The sequence below is a fragment of the Physcomitrium patens genome, chromosome 3 (genome assembly GCF_059467195.1).
Source record: "Physcomitrium patens ecotype Gransden chromosome 3, ASM5946719v1, whole genome shotgun sequence".
NCBI lineage: Eukaryota > Viridiplantae > Streptophyta > Bryopsida > Funariales > Funariaceae > Physcomitrium > Physcomitrium patens.
The window spans coordinates 19,117,703-19,139,728 of record NC_143412.1 but is presented as its reverse complement, the minus strand read 5'-3'; the positions used below and the strand labels follow the sequence as shown (position 1 = coordinate 19,139,728).

The 22,026-nt window shown below is 45.9% G+C and overlaps 3 protein-coding genes and 10 non-coding genes across 26 annotated transcripts; 5 read left to right on the top strand and 8 right to left on the bottom strand.

Moving 5' to 3' along the window:
* Positions 1-514: 514 nt before the first annotated feature.
* On the bottom strand, positions 515-1,669 carry LOC112279863 (F-box/kelch-repeat protein At5g15710). Its single transcript, XM_024514598.1, has one exon. The coding sequence runs from the start codon at positions 1,667-1,669 to the stop codon at positions 515-517; it is 1,155 nt and encodes a 384-aa protein (XP_024370366.1).
* Positions 1,670-2,413: 744 nt separating this feature from the next.
* LOC112279414 (uncharacterized) lies at positions 2,414-9,130 on the top strand. Of its 13 annotated transcripts, none has more exons than XM_024513824.3 (19): positions 2,414-2,558; positions 2,707-2,826; positions 3,124-3,254; positions 3,435-3,496; positions 3,853-3,935; positions 4,088-4,184; positions 4,316-4,361; positions 4,721-4,779; positions 4,929-5,029; positions 5,206-5,233; positions 5,429-5,521; positions 5,777-5,876; positions 6,075-6,136; positions 6,395-6,468; positions 6,695-7,718; positions 7,835-7,888; positions 8,039-8,170; positions 8,355-8,420; positions 8,535-9,130. In XM_024513824.3, exons 3-19 carry the CDS (start codon positions 3,236-3,238, stop codon positions 8,661-8,663), a joined length of 2,229 nt encoding a protein of 742 aa, XP_024369592.1. In that variant the 5' UTR covers positions 2,414-2,558; positions 2,707-2,826; positions 3,124-3,235; the 3' UTR covers positions 8,664-9,130. The 13 variants fall into 13 exon arrangements, 11 of the variants coding, with proteins under 11 accessions (XP_024369592.1, XP_024369591.1, XP_073388966.1 ...); XM_024513823.3 differs by having other exon boundaries at positions 3,014-3,254; XM_073532865.2 differs by lacking the exon at positions 2,414-2,558 and having other exon boundaries at positions 2,570-2,826; positions 3,111-3,254.
* A 61-nt stretch (positions 9,131-9,191) lies between these two features.
* LOC112279418 (putative U3 small nucleolar RNA-associated protein 11) lies at positions 9,192-11,151 on the bottom strand. 2 transcript variants are annotated; one of them, XM_024513832.3, is made up of 2 exons: positions 10,375-11,151; positions 9,192-10,050 (listed from the first exon to the last, which is right to left on the bottom strand). In XM_024513832.3, the coding sequence occupies exons 1-2, from the start codon at positions 11,049-11,051 to the stop codon at positions 10,047-10,049; spliced, it is 681 nt and encodes a 226-aa protein (XP_024369600.2). In that variant the 5' UTR covers positions 11,052-11,151; the 3' UTR covers positions 9,192-10,046. The 2 variants fall into 2 exon arrangements, with proteins under 2 accessions (XP_024369600.2, XP_090105254.1); XM_090249128.1 differs by lacking the exon at positions 9,192-10,050 and having other exon boundaries at positions 10,089-11,151.
* Positions 11,152-13,587: 2,436 nt separating this feature from the next.
* On the bottom strand, positions 13,588-13,747 carry LOC112280731 (U1 spliceosomal RNA). The gene has a single exon (XR_002969394.1). It is a non-coding gene; the product is annotated as a U1 spliceosomal RNA (small nuclear RNA).
* A 1,138-nt stretch (positions 13,748-14,885) lies between these two features.
* Positions 14,886-15,079, top strand: LOC112278602 (U2 spliceosomal RNA). Its single transcript, XR_002968752.1, has one exon. It is a non-coding gene; the product is annotated as a U2 spliceosomal RNA (small nuclear RNA).
* Positions 15,080-16,264: 1,185 nt separating this feature from the next.
* LOC149989576 (U5 spliceosomal RNA) lies at positions 16,265-16,379 on the top strand. The gene has a single exon (XR_016502414.1). It is a non-coding gene; the product is annotated as a U5 spliceosomal RNA (small nuclear RNA).
* Positions 16,380-16,614: 235 nt separating this feature from the next.
* Positions 16,615-16,686, bottom strand: TRNAG-UCC (transfer RNA glycine (anticodon UCC)). Its single transcript has one exon. It is a non-coding gene; the product is annotated as a tRNA-Gly (tRNA).
* Positions 16,687-17,095: 409 nt separating this feature from the next.
* LOC149989575 (U4 spliceosomal RNA) lies at positions 17,096-17,236 on the bottom strand. Its single transcript, XR_016502427.1, has one exon. It is a non-coding gene; the product is annotated as a U4 spliceosomal RNA (small nuclear RNA).
* Positions 17,237-17,839: 603 nt separating this feature from the next.
* On the bottom strand, positions 17,840-17,999 carry LOC149989574 (U1 spliceosomal RNA). Its single transcript, XR_016502405.1, has one exon. It is a non-coding gene; the product is annotated as a U1 spliceosomal RNA (small nuclear RNA).
* A 1,143-nt stretch (positions 18,000-19,142) lies between these two features.
* LOC149989573 (U2 spliceosomal RNA) lies at positions 19,143-19,336 on the top strand. Its single transcript, XR_016502421.1, has one exon. It is a non-coding gene; the product is annotated as a U2 spliceosomal RNA (small nuclear RNA).
* Positions 19,337-20,522: 1,186 nt separating this feature from the next.
* On the top strand, positions 20,523-20,637 carry LOC149989572 (U5 spliceosomal RNA). Its single transcript, XR_016502413.1, has one exon. It is a non-coding gene; the product is annotated as a U5 spliceosomal RNA (small nuclear RNA).
* Positions 20,638-20,872: 235 nt separating this feature from the next.
* On the bottom strand, positions 20,873-20,944 carry TRNAG-UCC (transfer RNA glycine (anticodon UCC)). Its single transcript has one exon. It is a non-coding gene; the product is annotated as a tRNA-Gly (tRNA).
* Positions 20,945-21,387: 443 nt separating this feature from the next.
* LOC149989570 (U4 spliceosomal RNA) lies at positions 21,388-21,528 on the bottom strand. The gene has a single exon (XR_016502426.1). It is a non-coding gene; the product is annotated as a U4 spliceosomal RNA (small nuclear RNA).
* Positions 21,529-22,026: the final 498 nt, after the last annotated feature.

The window sequence follows — 22,026 nt, the reverse complement described above, 5'->3', positions numbered from 1 at the left end:
TGATTTTGCTTTCTATTGAATAGCTTGTTAACGCCTTTTATCACACGGCCTGAAACCCTTCATACCGACACTAGTGTACAAAAGTGCTTCGGCAGATGAACCCATAGCGAATCAGATATAATCCACAAGATATGGCTTGGCTTGAAGTTGCTGTTCAGAAACTCTCTCCTCATCGGCTTGATTGGCATTTCGCAAAGCTATCCATGTCATCCCAGGAAACCAATGTTATGACAATATAGCAGAGAGAATTTCATGACTGTTGCTGATGTTCGTTCAACACGGAACAGTGAGCTGCGTGGCTCCTCACTAGTAAACAAGTACCGAAATAAATCAAAATAAACAACAAAACCAGTAACTACAATCGTGACTGACACCAAACATCCGCAGATAATGACCAAGTGAAGTTTGAGATCCCTTGGTTGATCCTTAACTTAACCCTAAACCCTGTATGATATCGTCACAAAATTTGCAGACTGCGCCGAGAGATGGTACTCCTCTTGATACCTCGAGGCGTCTACTCGACCGCTGCTCGAAGGTCAAAGGTAAGAGCTACGAGCAATATATGAGAACGAGAATTGCCAAGAGGTTCCAAATTCATGGGTCTCCACTCTGGTAGATCTGTTGTGAAGTCGAAGACAAATGCAGCAACAGACCTTGTGTGAAAGATAAGAGAATTCCTATATCCAAGAACATCCCAGTTGGAGTGAACAAAGAGCTGGGATTGATCAGGAAGCTCAATCTCGCTGACTGAAATTCCCAGAACCATAGTTGTGTGAAGATTCACTTCGGAGATGGTCACGTACAGATTGTGCTCGTTTTGGTGGAAGTAAGATACGCAAAACAAACGGTCGTTGCTCACCACAAGTTTGGCTCGGGAGTTGGAAGTGCAGGGCACCACCACTCCAGTGTCCACCCACGCATCGTGATCAGTGTCGTAAGACATTAGAACAAGCTCGTGGGAACCTTCCAAATACAAGGCATAGTAGATGCCTTTGCAGAAGGCACCCGAAATGGAGTCGTGGGGGAAGCGTGTACATTTGGGGACCACCTTCCAAGAAGCAGAAACGGAGTCATACGTGTAGAGTCTCTGCTCAAACTTATTCCCCACTTTGCCGTGTTTCGTTGCAAACACTCTATAATGGCCGTAGTTCTCCACGCGGATGGACAGTCCCAGACACATTCCCCAGGTGTTACCTTCGATGAGAGGAAGCAAATTGCAAGCCCTAGTTAAAGGATTACAGACAAAAATAGCATCTTGCTCAGATTCGTGTATTCTAACGCAGACGCAGAGAAGTCCACCGTCTGAGCTTGCTCCTCTGAATTCACTACTTCCCCAAGGATCATCGTCGTTAACCCACCGCTCGAACGTAAACCGCTCAAACCTAGATTCCAGAAATCCCAGGTCTATCCAACTCAAGCTCTTCGCTATGGGATTATAAATAGGACAAGTTTGAAGTAACCCTATGGGTTGTATGCCAAGAAGGTACGAATGCTTCGACTGAGGGTGAGTGACAGATCTGCAAAACTCGGGTGACAACGGCAATGCACGCCAATGCTTGCACACAGCTCGGAATCTGTAAAGCACTTCAAGCGGGAGTCGTTGCAGAACTAGCTCACGAATATCCGCAGGCATTCTGCTCCACAAACTCTCCTCCAATTCTTCCGTCATGTCTCCCAATCCTCGCAACCACGAATACGGCCCAACAACTCTCACAATAACAATCCCAAACAGCAGCAGCAGCAACAGCTACAGCAGCAATCACAATCCCTTGATCCTTCGCGACTTGAGAGATTCTGAAAATGCTCAATGGTGATATACTGTGACCATGCTACTGCACGTCTATGGAAAATGTCGCGCACGTAGACATGCGAAGGTGCGCAGTTGCAAGACGAGACGAAGACGTAGAAGCATCTCGGCTGGGTCCGGACTGCGGTCGCCAACAGCCTCGAAGAACGCTTCGGACCTTTTAAAACACAGTGCGAGCTCTGGGGGCATTCCTCGGCGAATCCTCCACGACGACTGACTGACTGACTGACATTAGACTTGGAATAATACCCATCTAGGGTTTACCATGGGTTTCATGCTCAACGCAGAATTTTCTTCACGCCCCCCTTTGAACCCGATTTCGCACAACAATAACAACAGGTACCCAGCTCGAACTCTGACCTATCTACTTCATCCATCTTTTATTCATCCATTCGTGTCTAATCAATTAGGGTTTTAACAAAATAATAAATAATAAATAATAAAATAACACAAAATCATTCATGAACAGTGAAAAAGACTGAAGGGTCAAAAGTTTATTAAAATGTTGTGATTCAATAAGCCATTTGGATTTTCTGTTCATCCAGACCAGGTACCACTATTCCGCTATGGACCCTTCGTACGAGGGCTACAACGAACGAACGCACGAGCGAACGACTGATAAAAATGAACGAATAGTTGCGCAAAAAAATAAATGCAAGAACGAACGAGGCTGTCGCTGCATTGAATGAGTGAAACCCTTTCACATGAGAGGTCCAATGCAATGCCACGAAGAGCTCCTGACGATTAATGGGTATCGTCGTCCATGGCGTTTTTCTCAGATTGAAGAGACATTTTTGTTGCGTACATCTGGCTTGTGTTCATGAGCTCTAACGGTTTTGAACTGATGCACACTCCCTCTCAATAAGTTGGAATCACGTTCACTATGGTGTTGTGTGTAGATTGCTCATGACTGCAAACAAACCATATTCCGTGACAATTTGGGGAAGAGCATCTGAAAAAGTCATGGCTCTGTTTGATCAGTAGAGCATGTGCGTGGCCTCCATGGATCCCCAACAATGGTATGATTCTTCGTGAGTCTTCCTAGTTCCCCCTCACGGTCTTTTACACTGTGTGGACCATCCTTTAAGGATATGATAGAATGTGTTGAATGAACATGCGAATCTAGTAAGTCCCATCGAATTCCTGCACACAACGTTATGCATTAACCCAACGTCCTCAATTCGTCCCCTCTTCGGCCGTTACCAGATCGCTGAAGTTTACGGCAATACGGATTCAGAAGCGAAAGATTTCCCGCACGTTCTCATGTTGCTGCCTCACATGCGATTGACGCTTTCGTGGCTAGCATATTGATGCAGTTATTCGTGATAATTCGAGAACGAAGCAGTTCATCGCTGTGCAGAAGCTTTTGGAGCGGATTTTGGTGTTTTCCCATTGGGATTAGGCTCCAGTGTTGCAGGCACCTTTGAAATGTCTAGAAGCGGAGATGGTGAGGATCTGTAAATCTTTGAATTCTTTGGGTGGTTGAATTGGTTGCCGTACCTAAGGTTTACAATCCAGTCATCATGAGATTGGAGGCTTTCTTTGCCAACGCTTATCCAATTGGTGCTGGTGGTTGCAAGAATTTTTCAACATTTCTGCATGCAATGATTCATGGATCCTTGGGCAGATGCTGAAATCAGCGATGAAGAAGGCGATGATATTCTTTCGACGTTCAGGTCGATGCCACCGGTTAGTCCTTGCAACTCACATTCGAATTAAAAATCGTAAGAGGTGAAAGTTCGTATAGAACGATATAGGATAGGTGGCCTAGTTTGTCACGTACCCTCTGCTGAACGATTCACAAATTGGAGACGGTTTCTCCTGCACAATATTATGACGTGTCTCTCAATTTGAAGAAACGTTTTCGTTTGGACCTGGCGCATCACCTAGAATGGAGATTTAGGTTGCAGCAACGATCTTTTACAGAATTGTAATGATTGATCGCCCTGTGATAGGGTTACATTTTCTTCAGGCTTTAGGGGTTCGTAAACGTTGGGATTGCTTCAAAATGGCAATGCGAGTAAAAACATTGTATTTGTTGACAGGGGGAAGAGTTGCCCGCGGTGAATAATTGGCGAGGTCTGGCACATTATCGCACATGGAGTCGTCGCCGAGTGTTCCAGAAGAGGTAAGCTTACAATCGTAGATACCCCAGCTACCGATCTGACTCAGTTTGCATGCAGAGAATGTTATTGATGGAATGCGGAATAATCATTACACACTAAACTATTAACAACTATTCTCCTGCTCACATGGCACTCTCCGGTTAACTTTGTCAAGTCCTGACAAACGAATTCAAAGTGAGTTGTATCTTCTGGAAGAGACAATCACGGATCTGGAGCCCATTGCTTCCCTACCTCATTCAGTACGCCTCGAGGCAAGTTCAACTCCTCAACACCGTATCTCGCTTCTCAATCTTCACTTCTGTTGATTGGTTTAACAACAATTATAACTAGGGTTGGATAATCCTTTTCTTACGCCTAAAGTGATCATACTTTCTATTGCCAGATTTGCAGATGCTTGAGCTATCAAAAGTTTGAACCAAATACTATATGTACATTTCCTTCCCCCTTTGGATCAAAATTTTGCATATGTTCACTCAAATTTATTTAATTCAGTCAACAATGTTAGCTCTTGTATACTTGAATAAAACTTCGACATAGAAAGTACTCGCATATGGAGAGCCTTTGTAACTTATTGATGCTTCGGTATGACAGAAAGTTAGCTCTTTGTTCATTTATCGAATCCGCACTCAAATTTTGTTGTGAAACAGATGGATCTTTCTAAGAATCAGTTTTCAAGAGCTATAATGCATACACTTTTTCATTGAAGACAAATTCCTGCTTGAATATACCGTGATTCTGTTTGACTATGCATGTTATATAAATTAAAACCTGACAATTGGAGTTGCAGTGTGCACAGAAGGAGATGTTGCCAACACATTATTCATCGTGTTTACTGGGTCAGTCAAGGTGCATTGTTGATGCAAAAATCCAGGTCTTCAATTACACGCCAGTCATAGTATAAATTTTACAATGCTGTGATTCTCGATTTCGTTACTCCGGTCGAGCTTTTCTTTTTACTGTAATCCTTATCTTCATGGTTGCCGTGAGAAACGCAGGCCACTAAACGTATTCCAGGGCAGCAGGAGGATAATGTTGTCACGTATGCTCCAGGTCATTGGTTTGGTGAAACAGTTTTTGAGAAGAATAAAATGATATGGTAAGTTGCATTTGAAATCTGCTTAATCTGGTTGAATTCTTTGCCCTTGACGTTCTGTAATCCCCTCTTACTTTCTGCTGTGAGGATTAGCAGTCTACTGTAGATCAGATATTATTTGCACCTTCAGCTTGATATTGGCCTGTACTTTGTACTGACTTCAAGAGCCTTTTATGCAGGGAGTGGACATTCAGTACTGTAGAAAGGGTAATTAGCCCCGTATAACCTTGAACTGCTTTTGTTAAGATTCTAAACTGATCCATTTCTTAAGATTCTTAATTTTAGGAGGTCACTGCAAATCGTTGAGTCGATAGGAGATGGCATTTCACCCTGAGACTTCACTCAACAAACGGCTTAAATCAGCACTTCATGAACAGCACACTACTACATTGTGTACTGCAGAGTGAAATACTCACTTTAACGAAAAAGGAGTACGATCACATACTTAAGATTCCAGGCACGGATCAATTGAAGACTCATCTGAATTTTCTAAAGGTTTGTAAGAGCAATGGTCCCTCACTTAACTAGTCCTTCCATCTCCATCTGCTGTCGAACTATCAACTCATCCATCCTACGCTTAATTAAGTATTTTGCATTAGAACTACGTATTGCTATAGGATTGGAGTTCATGAGTTTGATACCGATGTCAGTGACCTATCCAAAACATTTCAAGAACCTTCGAGTTTGCGTAAGTACATGGTGTTTCTATATGCAAGTTCTGAACATGTTCTAAATGCTCCTAGCTGTCAGTGCATGATGCAGGAAATTCCTGCACTTAAAGAAGTTTCAAAACAAAGTTTGAGGCGCCTCGCCAACATTCTAACTGTTCGAACTTTCAGCAAGAACAGAGGTACAATAACTCGCCTCTATACTTGAATTTAATCTATTGGGACACCAACGGCGGTTTCTTTCACGTGTGGGTTCCATGTACGAAGATCCTTTTAGATATGAGCAAGCATGCAAATCATCTGAAAAGTTCGGCGTATACAAATGCCATTTCCTCCGAGTATGATACAAGTTGTGTTATGCAAATCTCCCTTTTTTACAGTAATCACATTTCAAGGTGATGACGCCGCTGAGATGTTCTTCATCAGGACTGGAGAGTGTCGAGTAAGTCTTTCAGCTTCCAAAATCTTGCTAAATATTTGGTCCCTTTTTGTGATTTAATAGCTTACTTAAAGTGCAGCATTTGTTGACAGCAAAATGGACTTTCACACCAGACTGACGATTGAGAAATTACATCTCACTGCTTAACCTGCACCACCAAAGAAATAGGCATGTGAAACTAGTCATGTTGCCTCCCAAAGAAGGTGGAGGACAAGCATGGGATTGCGCTGCTTCTTCTTTTTTATTATCTTTAACTTGCAGGTGGTTATGGAGATTCATCCAAAAAGTCGCACCCCATCACTACCCAGAGCATCATCATCTGCAACACAGTACTGGTATACCGCCTTGCATTCATCAAATTGCTGCTACACAATTGTTACAGGATGCTGGTATTAGAACTTCTTCTGGCAGTTCATTGACCTTGTCCCTGCAATTGATACTTGGTTAATCGTTGTTGTCTTCTCTCAAATTCTTTGAATGATTAGCAGAATCTTATCAGATTTTGAATTAGTTCAGATTAAGGCATGACATTTTGCGTCTGAAAGGTTTCAAAACTTGCAGGCCTAGTTGTCATGAAAGGTGCAAACAAGAGATACGTGACCGAGAGAAAGAATGGTGGCGGCCATCACCGGTGTCAAGATCATCTACACGGGGAAGTCGCGTAACAAGCCGATGTCACTCGCAACAAGCCCAGTCCGTTCTTCCTGAGTTACCCAAAGAGACATTAAGCCGTCCTGACGTAATCTACCGAATGCTGACTCACAAGAAAGCAGCACTGTCCAAGCAGGCGCTAGAACAGAGGAAAGGAAATGAAACTGAGGTGTCAGGTGCCAAGAGACCCTACACGTCACCTGCGCCTCAGAGCAACTTAAAACGTGCAATCAAAAAGAAGCCTTCGATTGTGGCTGCGGATGAGGGAGATTCCTTGACCCCATGGCGGGTATCTCCGGACGAGCAGCCTTACACAAGGTCCACCACTAGAGCCAGTAACCGCTCCTCTCAAGGGTATCATGCTTCCTTTGCTGACAGCACCCCAAAACCTGCCTCTCGGTCGGAATCTCGGTCCAAATCTGATTCCATTTCTGAGCCAGTTATTATGGCTAGCACTGCTCGGTTCAAATCCCCATCAGCAATGGAAGGTCGCAAGAGGAAGCTTTACACTTCGAAAATAAAACCATCAGTCATGAAAAAGTATACTTTCTCAACTTTTGTGAGAGATTGTGTAGAGAAAAATAAGTCACGAAACAAAGAAGATCTTGAGTTTTCAGAGAAGGAGAACAAGCTATGGCAAATGGGACTCACTACTCTTGGAACGATGCCGGCTGTGTTTATGACTAATGAGAACCTGTACTACCAGAAGAAGTTCACGAGGTGGGCTCGAAATGTGATGGATCGGGAGAGAAAACTGCTGTCTGATAATATGCTTGAAGAGACGCCCACACCCTGCTTCATGCCAGAGTTACCCCAGGCCGGAGTTCTGAAAACGGAGCAAAGTAAACTAAGTACGCCACAGTTTAAGCAAGCAACATTTGATGATGCTGCATCCAAGACAACTATGTCCGCCACTGGTTCCTCACAATCCTGTGTGTGTAATTGATGCCATACTTTCTTCCTTGCAACCTCAGAAGTTCACCATTCATTCACAATTTTAGATGTCGTACTGATATCAAGCCTTACACTAATTATTAATTTTGATCTCAGATGAGCACCATTCTTGACATCGGAGCACTTATAGATGGTCAATACTTTGGAGAGGTAACCAAGTCTTCTTACGAGCACTACTGTCTTGAAATTCGTAAAAAATTCTTCAGTAGACGATTCGTGAGACTAATTGTCCACTTCGATAAGGCCTTGCCGTTAGGAAAATGGTTAATTATCTTGGACTGGCTCAGTGAATGTTTACAGGGGAGTTTGTTGATGGAATCGAAACGAGCAGCAAGTGTTGTAGCTGTGTCACTGGTAGAGACATTGGTTCTCAATAAATGGGATTTTCATCGACATTGCGACAAAGACGTCATCAAGGCTCTCGCTAAGCACGTGCGCTTCTAAACCATGCTGCAAGTATTCTATAGTCATGTCAATGGTGAATCTCCAATTTTGGGTTCTTCCAAAGAAAGAAATAAAATAGAGAGGTACAATCATTTTCAAATATAAAAATATGAAGTTCTTAATTATCAGACTACATGTTAATAACTGGTGAACCATGGGGAGCGACGCACAGGAATACAAGAGAGAGGAGGAATTCTACAACTTTTATATGAAAACACGCAAGTGGGAGATGTTCAAGGTTCTTGTCTTTCTGTCACAGTTACAACCCCATGATAATTATTTTCAACGCTTTCCAACTTCGATTATAACTCTATAGCTTCACTTATTCGCATTAAAAACCCTATTTTTCCAGAAACAAGTGGTGGAGGATATCTGCAATGCTAAAAGTGCTCGAAAACCATCAAGGGGGAGACCTACTGGTGTGTTAACAAAACCAGATGGCCGTAGCATCGAGTTACCTCTAAAAGAGTGGGCTTACTAGAAGACAGCATTCAGGCAGAAACAATTTTGTAGGGTCATTTAGGAACAAATACAAACCGAGTGAAAGTCAATGCTAAATCAACATTGTCTTTTCTCCGGTAAATTTATTCCAATTTTTACCAGAGTTCTACAACACAAAGAGGACGATGAAGTAATAATTATTCAATTAATGATAACAATATCCTCAAAATCTTACTCTAAAGTAAATTCAATTTGACCCTTATTACATCTTCGAGTTAGAGCAAAATATTTTAGATGAGAATAAATCTGAATTAAAAAATCTACACAAACTGTAATTTTAAAATCACGTACGTGCATGTATGAGAAGTAAAGTCACTTCTCTACTAAATATAATCTCATAGATGACATGGATTGAGGAGAAGAATTGCATTTATAAGCAAACCATTCCATGTGAACATGAAACCTATCCCCTCATTAAAACGTAAGAGATTTTCATTTATTTTGAAATTGAATTGTGCTTTGAATGAATCGATAGACAAGAACAAACAGTTTCGGAACCAAACAAGCATTGTAAAATGAAAATGTAATGTTGTGACTAAGGACATTATTTAGAAAATGAAACACTCTCTCAACACATCATCGAATGATAATAACATGAGTTTTGCAAAACCCACACATGATTTCCATCTGGAAAACTCGACCCAACTTCCGTTTTCGGCATCTGAACTAAAGTTCAAGAAATATACTGTAAGAAATGATACATGTTCACAAAATAGTGAATAATTTTCTTCGCACCCGACCAAATCTTACCTTGCCGACTAATTCGGATGGAGCTGGGCAGAGCGGCAGAATCCACCTCGCACTCATATGGATTAAGGCACCAAGGTTGACCATGTTGTGAATGCAACCCAACATCCAAAAACGAGTGACAGAAAACCCTTATTCCTGTAGCAGCTCAAAACTCGGCCAAAACTCTAGTCTTTTAAAACTGAAGTTCAAATACCAACCTCAAGTGTTTCATTTTGCGAACCAGTCCTAAGCTTCAAACATCCCGTTTCCAAGCTTTGGAGGCTCCACGTCCACTCACCCCCAACTTTTAAATAAGAACAATTAATCCAAAAATTGCACCTCCATCACTGTGGTCGCATTTCACGCATTTCATGGTCAACGTTAGCTGTAAAAACCCTTGACAAGCTATCATTCAGGCTAATTACCAAGAATCGAGTGGTTTACAGCTGAATAGATAAATTTTAAAATTTGGAAGTTCCAGTAATCACGATGACCCTCAAGTTATTCGCCTTTCACAGAGCAGTTGCTTGAGTGCGCGCATGTAGAGGCCATTCCAAGTAAGTTAAACCAATCTTCCCAATGTTCTGCTCCAGCTATGCCCTGAGTTGGGGCTATATATTACGGGACCTGGCAATCATCTAATGTACACACAGGGAATTAAAAAAGATGGAGAGCATTGTGGGGAAGAGAGGGCTCTTAGTAGCAAGGCAATGAGCATAATGCGATCTTGCGCTCAAACACAGTTGGACGATGACAATCCTGTAATTTCGAAATACGAATAGAAATGACTTCTACTGCATTCCAAATTCAAGTCGAAAGTCGCCTTTCATTGCCAGCAACATAATCTACTAGAACTACATTGAACCGTAAAAAGTGAAAGGTCTTCGGAAAACCAACGAGCTCCTCCCTCAGCTCAAAACAGATCTCCTCAGAACACAAAAAAGATGTGAACTCGGACTCACCGCTTTCTCTCAATTTTCCATCGGAACACAGGCTTATCTGAAGGATTTTCCATTTCGCTAGGTCGGAGCTTTCTCTTTCTGCCTTTTCCACTCAGCTGCTTCTGTAATTCTACTTCTGCAGCCATGTTCCGCAGATTCGTCGCCCGCTCACTCCGCTGCTGAATCTCCTCGGTTACCTTCTTCCGAATCCTAGGTACATGAAAAGGCTCCGCCGGCCGATTCTCCGCTCTCTCCCGAACACCCTCGACTTCATCACCATCCTCCACATAATAAACATGCTTGTTATCATTAGCGGTTATAGGAAGATGTGAAGATCGCAATCTCTCCACCTTCTTCAGCTCACTCTGCGCCCTGCTAATTAGGTGCCCGACGTCTTGAGTCCTCAGCAACTTCAGCTCCTCTTGCGTGTACACTTTTCCGCCCGATTCATCCCTGTGAATGCCGTTCACCGTCTTGGAGTGGACCATCTTAAAGTAGAACTCATCGGGATTGCGGCTCGCTGCTTTCTCCTTCAACTTCCGGATGTGCTGCTCCTTCTTGTGAAAATCCTTGGCACGCAGCACATAGTCCTTATGCTTCTCCAGCAATCCATAACGGGCTCGGTGGCCCGGCTGCGACCGCTCCTTGTGAGCTCGCCCGCCCGCCGCAGCCTTACTCGCTTTTCGTATGGAAGACATTGTTCCTGTCGAGCAGACCAATTTCTCTAGTGCAAAATGAAAACCCCAACGACCTGCAAATAGCTTCGCAAAACCCTTGACGGTACCATAGACGGGAAGCATAAGCAGGCAAGCAAGTTAAACTGGCCGCACTCCTTGCTTACGGACTCCCAAAACCCTGGCTGGCAGATCGACGGTCAATAATCCATCAAATCCATGGTACCCGCCTAGATTAGATACCGCGTTAGAAGTTTGGACCCTTTAAGATACCCTCCGATATAAAATATCTTCTTCGATTACAATATCCGCAACAGAAGACCCCAGGAAAACAACCCTTATCGATCCATATCTTAACTTTATACCCGCCTAGGTACACGCTCCGTGACCAATTTACACCCGCCTATAACCCGGAATCGGTCTCTCGTTCCATTCGAATCCTTGGCTTGGTCCAACTAGCTGAATTTAGGTTTTTAAAAAGTCGTATTCTACAAGGGATTGAATCTTTCATATCCCTTACTTTGATAGATCTTACAAATAAAAGCCATAAATTCATGAAATTATGAGTGTTATTCTAAAACATTTGAAACAGTCAGAGTGTCTCTATAAATAGGCCTACCTTTTTCTTCTTCTTGTTTCTTTTAATTTAAATGTTTACAGAAGTAAATTTAAAACCACAACATAAATCAGAAAGCTTACAGAGATTCAATGATGTAAATTTATTTTTGAACAATGCATGTAGGATTATTTTTGCTTCTCAAGAAATATAGCTAGATGGTTCAAACACCTGCTGTTAAATAAGTAATGAAAATGGATTACTTGACTTGATACATATGCAGCCTGAGAGGACTTGAGCTTTAAATTTGAGTTACTGCAAACGACATGAGTGTGAAAAATAAGGGATATGGATTTGAAACTAATATGACATGAAAAAAAAATATCACATCAATAATTTTAAATTATCTTAAGCAAGAAAAATAAAACGAACATACATCACATTATGACACCTCAGCTTTCTTTAGACAACAAATTAATGAAACTAGTTTTAAAATACCCTGTCCTATGAAAAAACATTTACCACATTTTTTGTATTCAGATACAGACTTCATCATTACTTTTTATTTTCTACTGAATTTTATGGATTATTTAATTCAAAATCTTAAACTATGTTAATCATTCATAAAAATGATGTTCCTCTTTATTTTTCTTTTGCAAATTACAAATATACTATTAAATCACACTTCTGATATAATTCACAAATAAATCATATCAAAAATATCTACAGGATTCGTTTATCTATTCCATTAGTTCATGCAAGGGCCATTAACTTGAAGCACAAGAATTAGAATGTACCAAGTTCTAATGAAGATGCTTGAATGCAATGAGACCTCCCAGCAAATTCAGGCTGAGCAATATCATTAGAGACAGAACCCACACCAGAGCTGCTAGCTTGAAAATAGCTTTTCCTAACTGTATTGCCCAACATGAAAGCAATCACGCTTGTAAGGAGACAAGAGTCAATTGAAAGCAAGAAGACAGAAAAGCAAAGAATGGCTTATATCACACACTACGCCTCAAAGGTGAAAAATGCTTCATCCAGGATCTTCAAATCACTCAACACGCCTCTAGACCTGAATTCACTCGTTATTCCAACAGTTGCAAAGCTCATCAACAAGAAAATAAGCAATCTCAACTCCAAACCCCTAACTCTAGAATAATAATAAAAAAAAAAGAACTGCAAAATTCCACGCAAAAGGAGGTCGCACTCTAATGAAAGACGAGTAAAGGTTGGATGTAATCCACATTTACTCAGAAATAACCAAAAAAAAACGTAAAATATGTTGCAATAGGATTAAAGAACTACAAAAAAATCCAAAACTACTTAAGTTTTATTGTCAACATAAAACAAAGGAGTAAAAACTACGACTTGCACGAAAATAAGTGATCTCAAAATATATACAAGAAGTAACTATGAATTCGTAATCAATGTGAAAGAGGCAACCATCCGTGAAACGCTCCGCCGGTGCTTGTGCTACTCGATGCCCCATGCTTGATATGAAATTGGAGTTGGAGTTAAACGACACACCGTGCCGGCCATCGCGTGCATCCCTTTCGCCGCACCACCAGGCTGTGCGCTGGGCCGTGCCTCAGTCAGAGATTGCGTTCTCATCGGCACAGTCAGAGACCGGGGTCAAACGTGCACCTCGCAAAAATCCAACGCCCATCGCCCCCCTCCTCCCTCGCGCAGGGAGGAGGTAGTGGCCCGATCCGACTCGGGTGTGTGATCGCCGTTCTTCCCCCCCGTGCGGGAGCAACGCTCACTGCCACAGCAGCTGCCCCGAGTGTTCACTGGACCATCGATCGGGAGGGCGGCGCAAGACTTTTGTCCAGGCGCAGGTGCGCGTGGTGCGAATGTATGCAGCAGCCGGCAGGTAATGCCGATGTATGCAGCAGACCTCAGATAATGCGGGGGGTTTCTGGGAACTCACGACCGACACACTACTTCCAAATCATGAACGCACCCGTACCCAGTTTCCTCCGGTTTCGGCTTCCACTTTAGGCGGGGGCCGCGCGAACGCGAGCCCCCACTGCCACAAATTACGACGTGTATGCCCTCCGTAGAGAGATACTAGAGCCGCCCGCCCCGTCAGTGCAATGGGCCGGGCTCCTCTAGGCCATCCACCTTCCTGATCATGGATCGACCCCGCCCAGGTAAGTGCCCACTCCAGCGCTCCTCCGCACCCTTCTACCACCCACCCATACCTCGCCGCTCCAACCCGTGTGGGACATTCTCACCCACCCTCGCTCTCCTGCTCCCTCCGCCCCCCTCACCACGCCTTCACCTCCATTTCTCACTCCCTCTCCCTCCCTGCTACAACCAACATCTCACCTCAAAATCACTCCATTGCTCCCCGCCTCCCACAAACGCCATACCCGCACCATCGTACAACACTCGCTGGAAGCAGAAGCAGAACAAGCAGAAGAATAAAGGAACAACCCACCAAACAAACACGCAAATCAATCAATCGTTAAATAAAGAATGCTTTTTTCAAACCTTGCACTTGTTCACTCTTACAAATCCACTTTTGGAACAAAGCAAAAAGGCTCTCAATTCCAAATGCCATCCCATCCAACACATCCATGCCCCTAGACTCAAACATTTTCAACCCCCCTACCTATTTCAACGTTACATCATGTCAATTCTCATGCTATTCCACAGTTCTTGCACTGCGGCCTTCACATCTGCACTCCACAACCTACCCTTGCACTTACATTTTTTTTTAATTTTTTTTAATTTATTATATATATATATTATTTTATTTATCATTATTATAATCCATGTCTGAAAATTAAAAAAAAACATATACCAATAGGCAAATCAACAAAATAAGCAATATCTCCCATGATTGTTTTTTTTTTTTTTTTTTTTTTTTTTGTTTCGTTTAGGGTATAGGGCTGTTTTCCCTATTAATTGTATGTACGTATGTATGTATACACACTGTTATGACACTCACTCACATGAATACACCCTAGGTAACAAAATGCCACGTTTTCCCATGTTTTGGGATATTTTGTTTGACCATGAGTAGTAGCACCGGTAGAGCCCCCGTACCCTTTACAGTCTTGAAACGAAGAAAATCACGGTATTCAGCATGGTTGATTTGGTGTTGTGTGGTTGCAAAATGCAAGAGAGCCTGGGGACGATGGTGATTCGGAGGGCGGGGGCTTTGATTTGGTGGTGTGGCGAGTGTGATGATATGTCGAAGTGGCAGTGTGAATGGGTAAATGCCCCATAGTGTGTGCAGGCGGGAGGGCGGAGGTGGGGGTAGAAGAGGGGCGGGGCGGGAGGGGAGGGGCATACCTTTCTCGGCCTTTTGGCTAAGATCAAGTGTAGTATCTGTTCTTATCAGTTTAATATCTGATACGAGGCTCATCGAGCCTCACGATATTAATCTAATTTATCTCGGGTGCGGGCCCATCCGGCAGCTTGCTGCCCGGGCCAGCGCGCGTCGCCTTGGTCTTGCACTACCTCCTCGGCCGGCGCAGCCCATTTCCCTCCGTTTCCCGGAGGGCCCCCCCCCTACAATGCAAAGAGCGAAACTGGAAAGAGTGTGCGCGTGAGGGGACCCCCAACGTCGGCAGCGGGGCTGAGTGGAGGTGGCAACCAGTCGTGTCACGCTCCGCTGGTGCTGGTGCTGCTTGATGCTTGATCTGGAGGTGGAGGTGGAGGTGGAGTTGGAGTTGGAGTTGGACGCCACCTCAAAAGAAAACACAGACGGAGAAGAAGAAAAAGCAGCAGCAGAAGACGAAGAAAAACAAGAGGAATGAATAATAAACACAAAATGTCGAGAAAAATGAATATAACCAAACTTGGTTACATGTTTTTCATGTTTTTTATTTTTATTTTTATTTTTTCTTTCTGTGTTTGATTTTATTTGTTTTTGTTTTGTTTTGTTGTTCTTGTTGGGTTATTGTTGTATAATTGTCTGAAAAAACTGTGGTCTTGAGTATTGGTCGAATTCTGTTCTGTGGTTTGTGGCGTATGTTTGCTTGTTTATTTATTTAAATTTATTTTTCAGCATTGCAGTTTCCGTTTCTTATTTATGAAAACTCGATTTTGTTGTTTTGTTTATTGTTGATGTTGTTATTATTGTGTTTTTTGAAATACACGTTTTCGTTCTTTATCACAAATGTTGCGCTGCTTATTTCGATGTACCAGTGTATGCTTGTTATCGATTGATTGACTGATTGTTTTATTGTGTTTTTGTTTTTGTTTTTGTTTTGTTTTGTTTGTTTGTTTTTATTATTTTAATTTGTCTCTTTCTCTCATAGCCTGCTGTCGTCGTTATGGTCTTGATGACGATAACGATGATTAATAGTTATCTGTTTGTTTGAAAGAACATAGCTTCAAAATTCAAGATATCCCCTTCTCTCTTCACTCGCCTGTTTCTTAGAATTGTGTTCATCCATTGATTTGAGTGGATTTGAGTGGTCAATCTTAGGGGAGATGGGGTGGTTTTGTGCATCAATGTTTTGAGGCAGGAACACACATGGTTGACTCCAACAGCAACACACAGTGGTGGTGGGAAGTTGAGAGGGATGCAGGAGGATGCAGATTGCACGTTGGGTTAGTGGGCGGAGAAGCGGCAGGGCATGCGTCGGTCCCATACGGTTGGGTGGAAGAAGGAGCAGGGCATGCGTAGAAGAGCGTGGGTGAGAAGGCGGTGGAGGCATGGGGCCGGGCGCTCAGCACAGAGCGAACTATTCTTTCGCCTTTTACTAAAGAATACCGTGCGCTGGGCGCAACGACCGGCATAGCCAGAGTTTTTGGACTGCCCCGTTTGCGGGGCCCACCAATTGGAAGCGCGAAACCGGATTGTATGGAGAACAGGGACAGGGCCTCCGTATGACTTGTCTCCGTGGGTGGGTTGGAGAAGTGTGCCTCCTGCCACACCCGAGAGTGGGAGAGAAGCAGCGACTCGCGGTCCGCAGAGGGGCTGGCGCCGGGCCACACATCATCCGTCAGCACAGCATGCCGCGCGAGAGAAAAGGGGCGCGCGCGTGTGCGTGTGTTTCATCGAGTGCGTGCGTTTGCCGGGAGTCGAACCCGGGTCCATTGCTTGGAAGGCAATTATCCTAACCGTTGGACTACAAACGCCCGGCGGCCGCGAACCGAGACCACGCACCACGGGCCCACGGCCGCTTCCACTCGCACGGCTGCGCGCTCACGGCGTCGTCTACCACCTGGCTCATCTCGACGGGCCCTCCCGTTGGCGGCATCTCGTGCACCGACTCAACACCGCAAAAAGTCCACGCCTCAGCGTCAAGAGAGAGGTGCACACTTACTTACTCGCGCTGAGTTTGCGCATCCCTCCCCGTTCGGGCACCTCGCCGAACTCCGTCGGTCCTGCCGGCACCGAGTTGTGTCCCACCTGCACTCCGAGGCTCCGGGCAGTGCGCCAGCCACGGTCCCCTCCCCGACGCAACCACAAATCCGAGGCGAGAGCGACACGACACAAGGCTGGCACACTTCGAGCCATCCTGTTTGGGGTTTTGTGCGTTGTGAGGTCTCGGCCTACGCCAGACCTTCCAGAAATTCTGGGGCGCCCTTGCGGGCACCGCAGGGGGGTTGGAAATAGTTTTCAACCAGCAATTGACGCGTCTCGGGTTTGCCTCACTAACTGCGTCATTGCCCCAAGCGCAAAGATACCGTCCTCCTTCCCGCCTCCCCCCGAATGTACCTCCCTCGGGGGCTCGTCTCCTCCCATCGCTATGGGGCAATCTGCCCCGACCCACCACCAAATCGTCACCAGGCGCCGCTGCCGGGGGCGACACACCGTGCCGGCCATCGCGTGCATCCCTTTCGCCGCACCACCAGGCTGTGCGCTGGGCCGTGCCTCAGTCAGAGATTGCGTTCTCATCGGCACAGTCAGAGACCGGGGTCAAACGTGCACCTCGCAAAAATCCAACGCCCATCGCCCCCCTCCTCCCTCGCGCAGGGAGGAGGTAGTGGCCCGATCCGACTCGGGTGTGTGATCGCCGTTCTTCCCCCCCGTGCGGGAGCAACGCTCACTGCCACAGCAGCTGCCCCGAGTGTTCACTGGACCATCGATCGGGAGGGCGGCGCAAGACTTTTGTCCAGGCGCAGGTGCGCGTGGTGCGAATGTATGCAGCAGCCGGCAGGTAATGCCGATGTATGCAGCAGACCTCAGATAATGCGGGGGGTTTCTGGGAACTCACGACCGACACACTACTTCCAAATCATGAACGCACCCGTACCCAGTTTCCTCCGGTTTCGGCTTCCACTTTAGGCGGGGGCCGCGCGAACGCGAGCCCCCACTGCCACAAATTACGACGTGTATGCCCTCCGTAGAGAGATACTAGAGCCGCCCGCCCCGTCAGTGCAATGGGCCGGGCTCCTCTAGGCCATCCACCTTCCTGATCATGGATCGACCCCGCCCAGGTAAGTGCCCACTCCAGCGCTCCTCCGCACCCTTCTACCACCCACCCATACCTCGCCGCTCCAACCCGTGTGGGACATTCTCACCCACCCTCGCTCTCCTGCTCCCTCCGCCCCCCTCACCACGCCTTCACCTCCATTTCTCACTCCCTCTCCCTCCCTGCTACAACCAACATCTCACCTCAAAATCACTCCATTGCTCCCCGCCTCCCACAAACGCCATACCCGCACCATCGTACAACACTCGCTGGAAGCAGAAGCAGAACAAGCAGAAGAATAAAGGAACAACCCACCAAACAAACACGCAAATCAATCAATCGTTAAATAAAGAATGCTTTTTTCAAACCTTGCACTTGTTCACTCTTACAAATCCACTTTTGGAACAAAGCAAAAAGGCTCTCAATTCCAAATGCCATCCCATCCAACACATCCATGCCCCTAGACTCAAACATTTTCAACCCCCCTACCTATTTCAACGTTACATCATGTCAATTCTCATGCTATTCCACAGTTCTTGCACTGCGGCCTTCACATCTGCACTCCACAACCTACCCTTGCACTTACATTTTTTTTTAATTTTTTTTAATTTATTATATATATATATTATTTTATTTATCATTATTATAATCCATGTCTGAAAATTAAAAAAAAACATATACCAATAGGCAAATCAACAAAATAAGCAATATCTCCCATGATTGTTTTTTTTTTTTTTTTTTTTTTTTTTTTTTTGTTTCGTTTAGGGTATAGGGCTGTTTTCCCTATTAATTGTATGTACGTATGTATGTATACACACTGTTATGACACTCACTCACATGAATACACCCTAGGTAACAAAATGCCACGTTTTCCCATGTTTTGGGATATTTTGTTTGACCATGAGTAGTAGCACCGGTAGAGCCCCCGTACCCTTTACAGTCTTGAAACGAAGAAAATCACGGTATTCAGCATGGTTGATTTGGTGTTGTGTGGTTGCAAAATGCAAGAGAGCCTGGGGACGATGGTGATTCGGAGGGCGGGGGCTTTGATTTGGTGGTGTGGCGAGTGTGATGATATGTCGAAGTGGCAGTGTGAATGGGTAAATGCCCCATAGTGTGTGCAGGCGGGAGGGCGGAGGTGGGGGTAGAAGAGGGGCGGGGCGGGAGGGGAGGGGCATACCTTTCTCGGCCTTTTGGCTAAGATCAAGTGTAGTATCTGTTCTTATCAGTTTAATATCTGATACGAGGCTCATCGAGCCTCACGATATTAATCTAATTTATCTCGGGTGCGGGCCCATCCGGCAGCTTGCTGCCCGGGCCAGCGCGCGTCGCCTTGGTCTTGCACTACCTCCTCGGCCGGCGCAGCCCATTTCCCTCCGTTTCCCGGAGGGCCCCCCCCCCTACAATGCAAAGAGCGAAACTGGAAAGAGTGTGCGCGTGAGGGGACCCCCAACGTCGGCAGCGGGGCTGAGTGGAGGTGGCAACCAGTCGTGTCACGCTCCGCTGGTGCTGGTGCTGCTTGATGCTTGATCTGGAGGTGGAGGTGGAGGTGGAGTTGGAGTTGGAGTTGGACGCCACCTCAAAAGAAAACACAGACGGAGAAGAAGAAAAAGCAGCAGCAGAAGACGAAGAAAAACAAGAGGAATGAATAATAAACACAAAATGTCGAGAAAAATGAATATAACCAAACTTGGTTACATGTTTTTCATGTTTTTTATTTTTATTTTTATTTTTTCTTTCTGTGTTTGATTTTATTTGTTTTTGTTTTGTTTTGTTGTTCTTGTTGGGTTATTGTTGTATAATTGTCTGAAAAAACTGTGGTCTTGAGTATTGGTCGAATTCTGTTCTGTGGTTTGTGGCGTATGTTTGCTTGTTTATTTATTTAAATTTATTTTTCAGCATTGCAGTTTCCGTTTCTTATTTATGAAAACTCGATTTTGTTGTTTTGTTTATTGTTGATGTTGTTATTATTGTGTTTTTTGAAATACACGTTTTCGTTCTTTATCACAAATGTTGCGCTGCTTATTTCGATGTACCAGTGTATGCTTGTTATCGATTGATTGACTGATTGTTTTATTGTGTTTTTGTTTTTGTTTTTGTTTTGTTTTGTTTGTTTGTTTTTATTATTTTAATTTGTCTCTTTCTCTCATAGCCTGCTGTCGTCGTTATGGTCTTGATGACGATAACGATGATTAATAGTTATCTGTTTGTTTGAAAGAACATAGCTTCAAAATTCAAGATATCCCCTTCTCTCTTCACTCGCCTGTTTCTTAGAATTGTGTTCATCCATTGATTTGAGTGGATTTGAGTGGTCAATCTTAGGGGAGATGGGGTGGTTTTGTGCATCAATGTTTTGAGGCAGGAACACACATGGTTGACTCCAACAGCAACACACAGTGGTGGTGGGAAGTTGAGAGGGATGCAGGAGGATGCAGATTGCACGTTGGGTTAGTGGGCGGAGAAGCGGCAGGGCATGCGTCGGTCCCATACGGTTGGGTGGAAGAAGGAGCAGGGCATGCGTAGAAGAGCGTGGGTGAGAAGGCGGTGGAGGCATGGGGCCGGGCGCTCAGCACAGAGCGAACTATTCTTTCGCCTTTTACTAAAGAATACCGTGCGCTGGGCGCAACGACCGGCATAGCCAGAGTTTTTGGACTGCCCCGTTTGCGGGGCCCACCAATTGGAAGCGCGAAACCGGATTGTATGGAGAACAGGGACAGGGCCTCCGTATGACTTGTCTCCGTGGGTGGGTTGGAGAAGTGTGCCTCCTGCCACACCCGAGAGTGGGAGAGAAGCAGCGACTCGCGGTCCGCAGAGGGGCTGGCGCCGGGCCACACATCATCCGTCAGCACAGCATGCCGCGCGAGAGAAAAGGGGCGCGCGCGTGTGCGTGTGTTTCATCGAGTGCGTGCGTTTGCCGGGAGTCGAACCCGGGTCCATTGCTTGGAAGGCAATTATCCTAACCGTTGGACTACAAACGCCCGGCGGCCGCGAACCGAGACCACGCACCACGGGCCCACGGCCGCGAACCGAGACCACGCACCACGGGCCCACGGCCGCTTCCACTCGCACGGCTGCGCGCTCACGGCGTCGTCTACCACCTGGCTCATCTCGACGGGCCCTCCCGTTGGCGGCATCTCGTGCACCGACTCAACACCGCAAAAAGTCCACGCCTCAGCGTCAAGAGAGAGGTGCACACTTACTTACTCGCGCTGAGTTTGCGCATCCCTCCCCGTTCGGGCACCTCGCCGAACTCCGTCGGTCCTGCCGGCACCGAGTTGTGTCCCACCTGCACTCCGAGGCTCCGGGCAGTGCGCCAGCCACGGTCCCCTCCCCGACGCAACCACAAATCCGAGGCGAGAGCGACACGACACAAGGCTGGCACACTTCGAGCCATCCTGTTTGGGGTTTTGTGCGTTGTGAGGTCTCGGCCTACGCCAGACCTTCCAGAAATTCTGGGGCGCCCTTGCGGGCACCGCAGGGGGGTTGGAAATAGTTTTCAACCAGCAATTGACGCGTCTCGGGTTTGCCTCACTAACTGCGTCATTGCCCCAAGCGCAAAGATACCGTCCTCCTTCCCGCCTCCCCCCGAATGTACCTCCCTCGGGGGCTCGTCTCCTCCCATCGCTATGGGGCAATCTGCCCCGACCCACCACCAAATCGTCACCAGGCGCCGCTGCCGGGGGCGACACACCGTGCCGGCCATCGCGTGCATCCCTTTCGCCGCACCACCAGGCTGTGCGCTGGGCCGTGCCTCAGTCAGAGATTGCGTTCTCATCGGCACAGTCAGAGACCGGGGTCAAACGTGCACCTCGCAAAAATCCAACGCCCATCGCCCCCCTCCTCCCTCGCGCAGGGAGGAGGTAGTGGCCCGATCCGACTCGGGTGTGTGATCGCCGTTCTTCCCCCCCGTGCGGGAGCAACGCTCACTGCCACAGCAGCTGCCCCGAGTGTTCACTGGACCATCGATCGGGAGGGCGGCGCAAGACTTTTGTCCAGGCGCAGGTGCGCGTGGTGCGAATGTATGCAGCAGCCGGCAGGTAATGCCGATGTATGCAGCAGA

Coding starts and splice junctions, on each gene's coding strand:
- LOC112279863 (XM_024514598.1), bottom strand. CDS start 1,669: ATGACGGAAGAATTGGAGGAGAGTTTGTGGAGCAGAATGCCTGCGGAT.
- LOC112279414 (XM_024513824.3), top strand. Junction 3,497..3,852: donor CGTTCAGGTCGATGCCACCG/GTTAGTCCTTGC, acceptor ATTTGTTGACAG/GGGGAAGAGTTGCCCGCGGT. Junction 4,362..4,720: donor GTTTGAACCAAATACTATAT/GTACATTTCCTT, acceptor TTGGAGTTGCAG/TGTGCACAGAAGGAGATGTT.
- LOC112279418 (XM_024513832.3), bottom strand. CDS start 11,051: ATGTCTTCCATACGAAAAGCGAGTAAGGCTGCGGCGGGCGGGCGAGCT.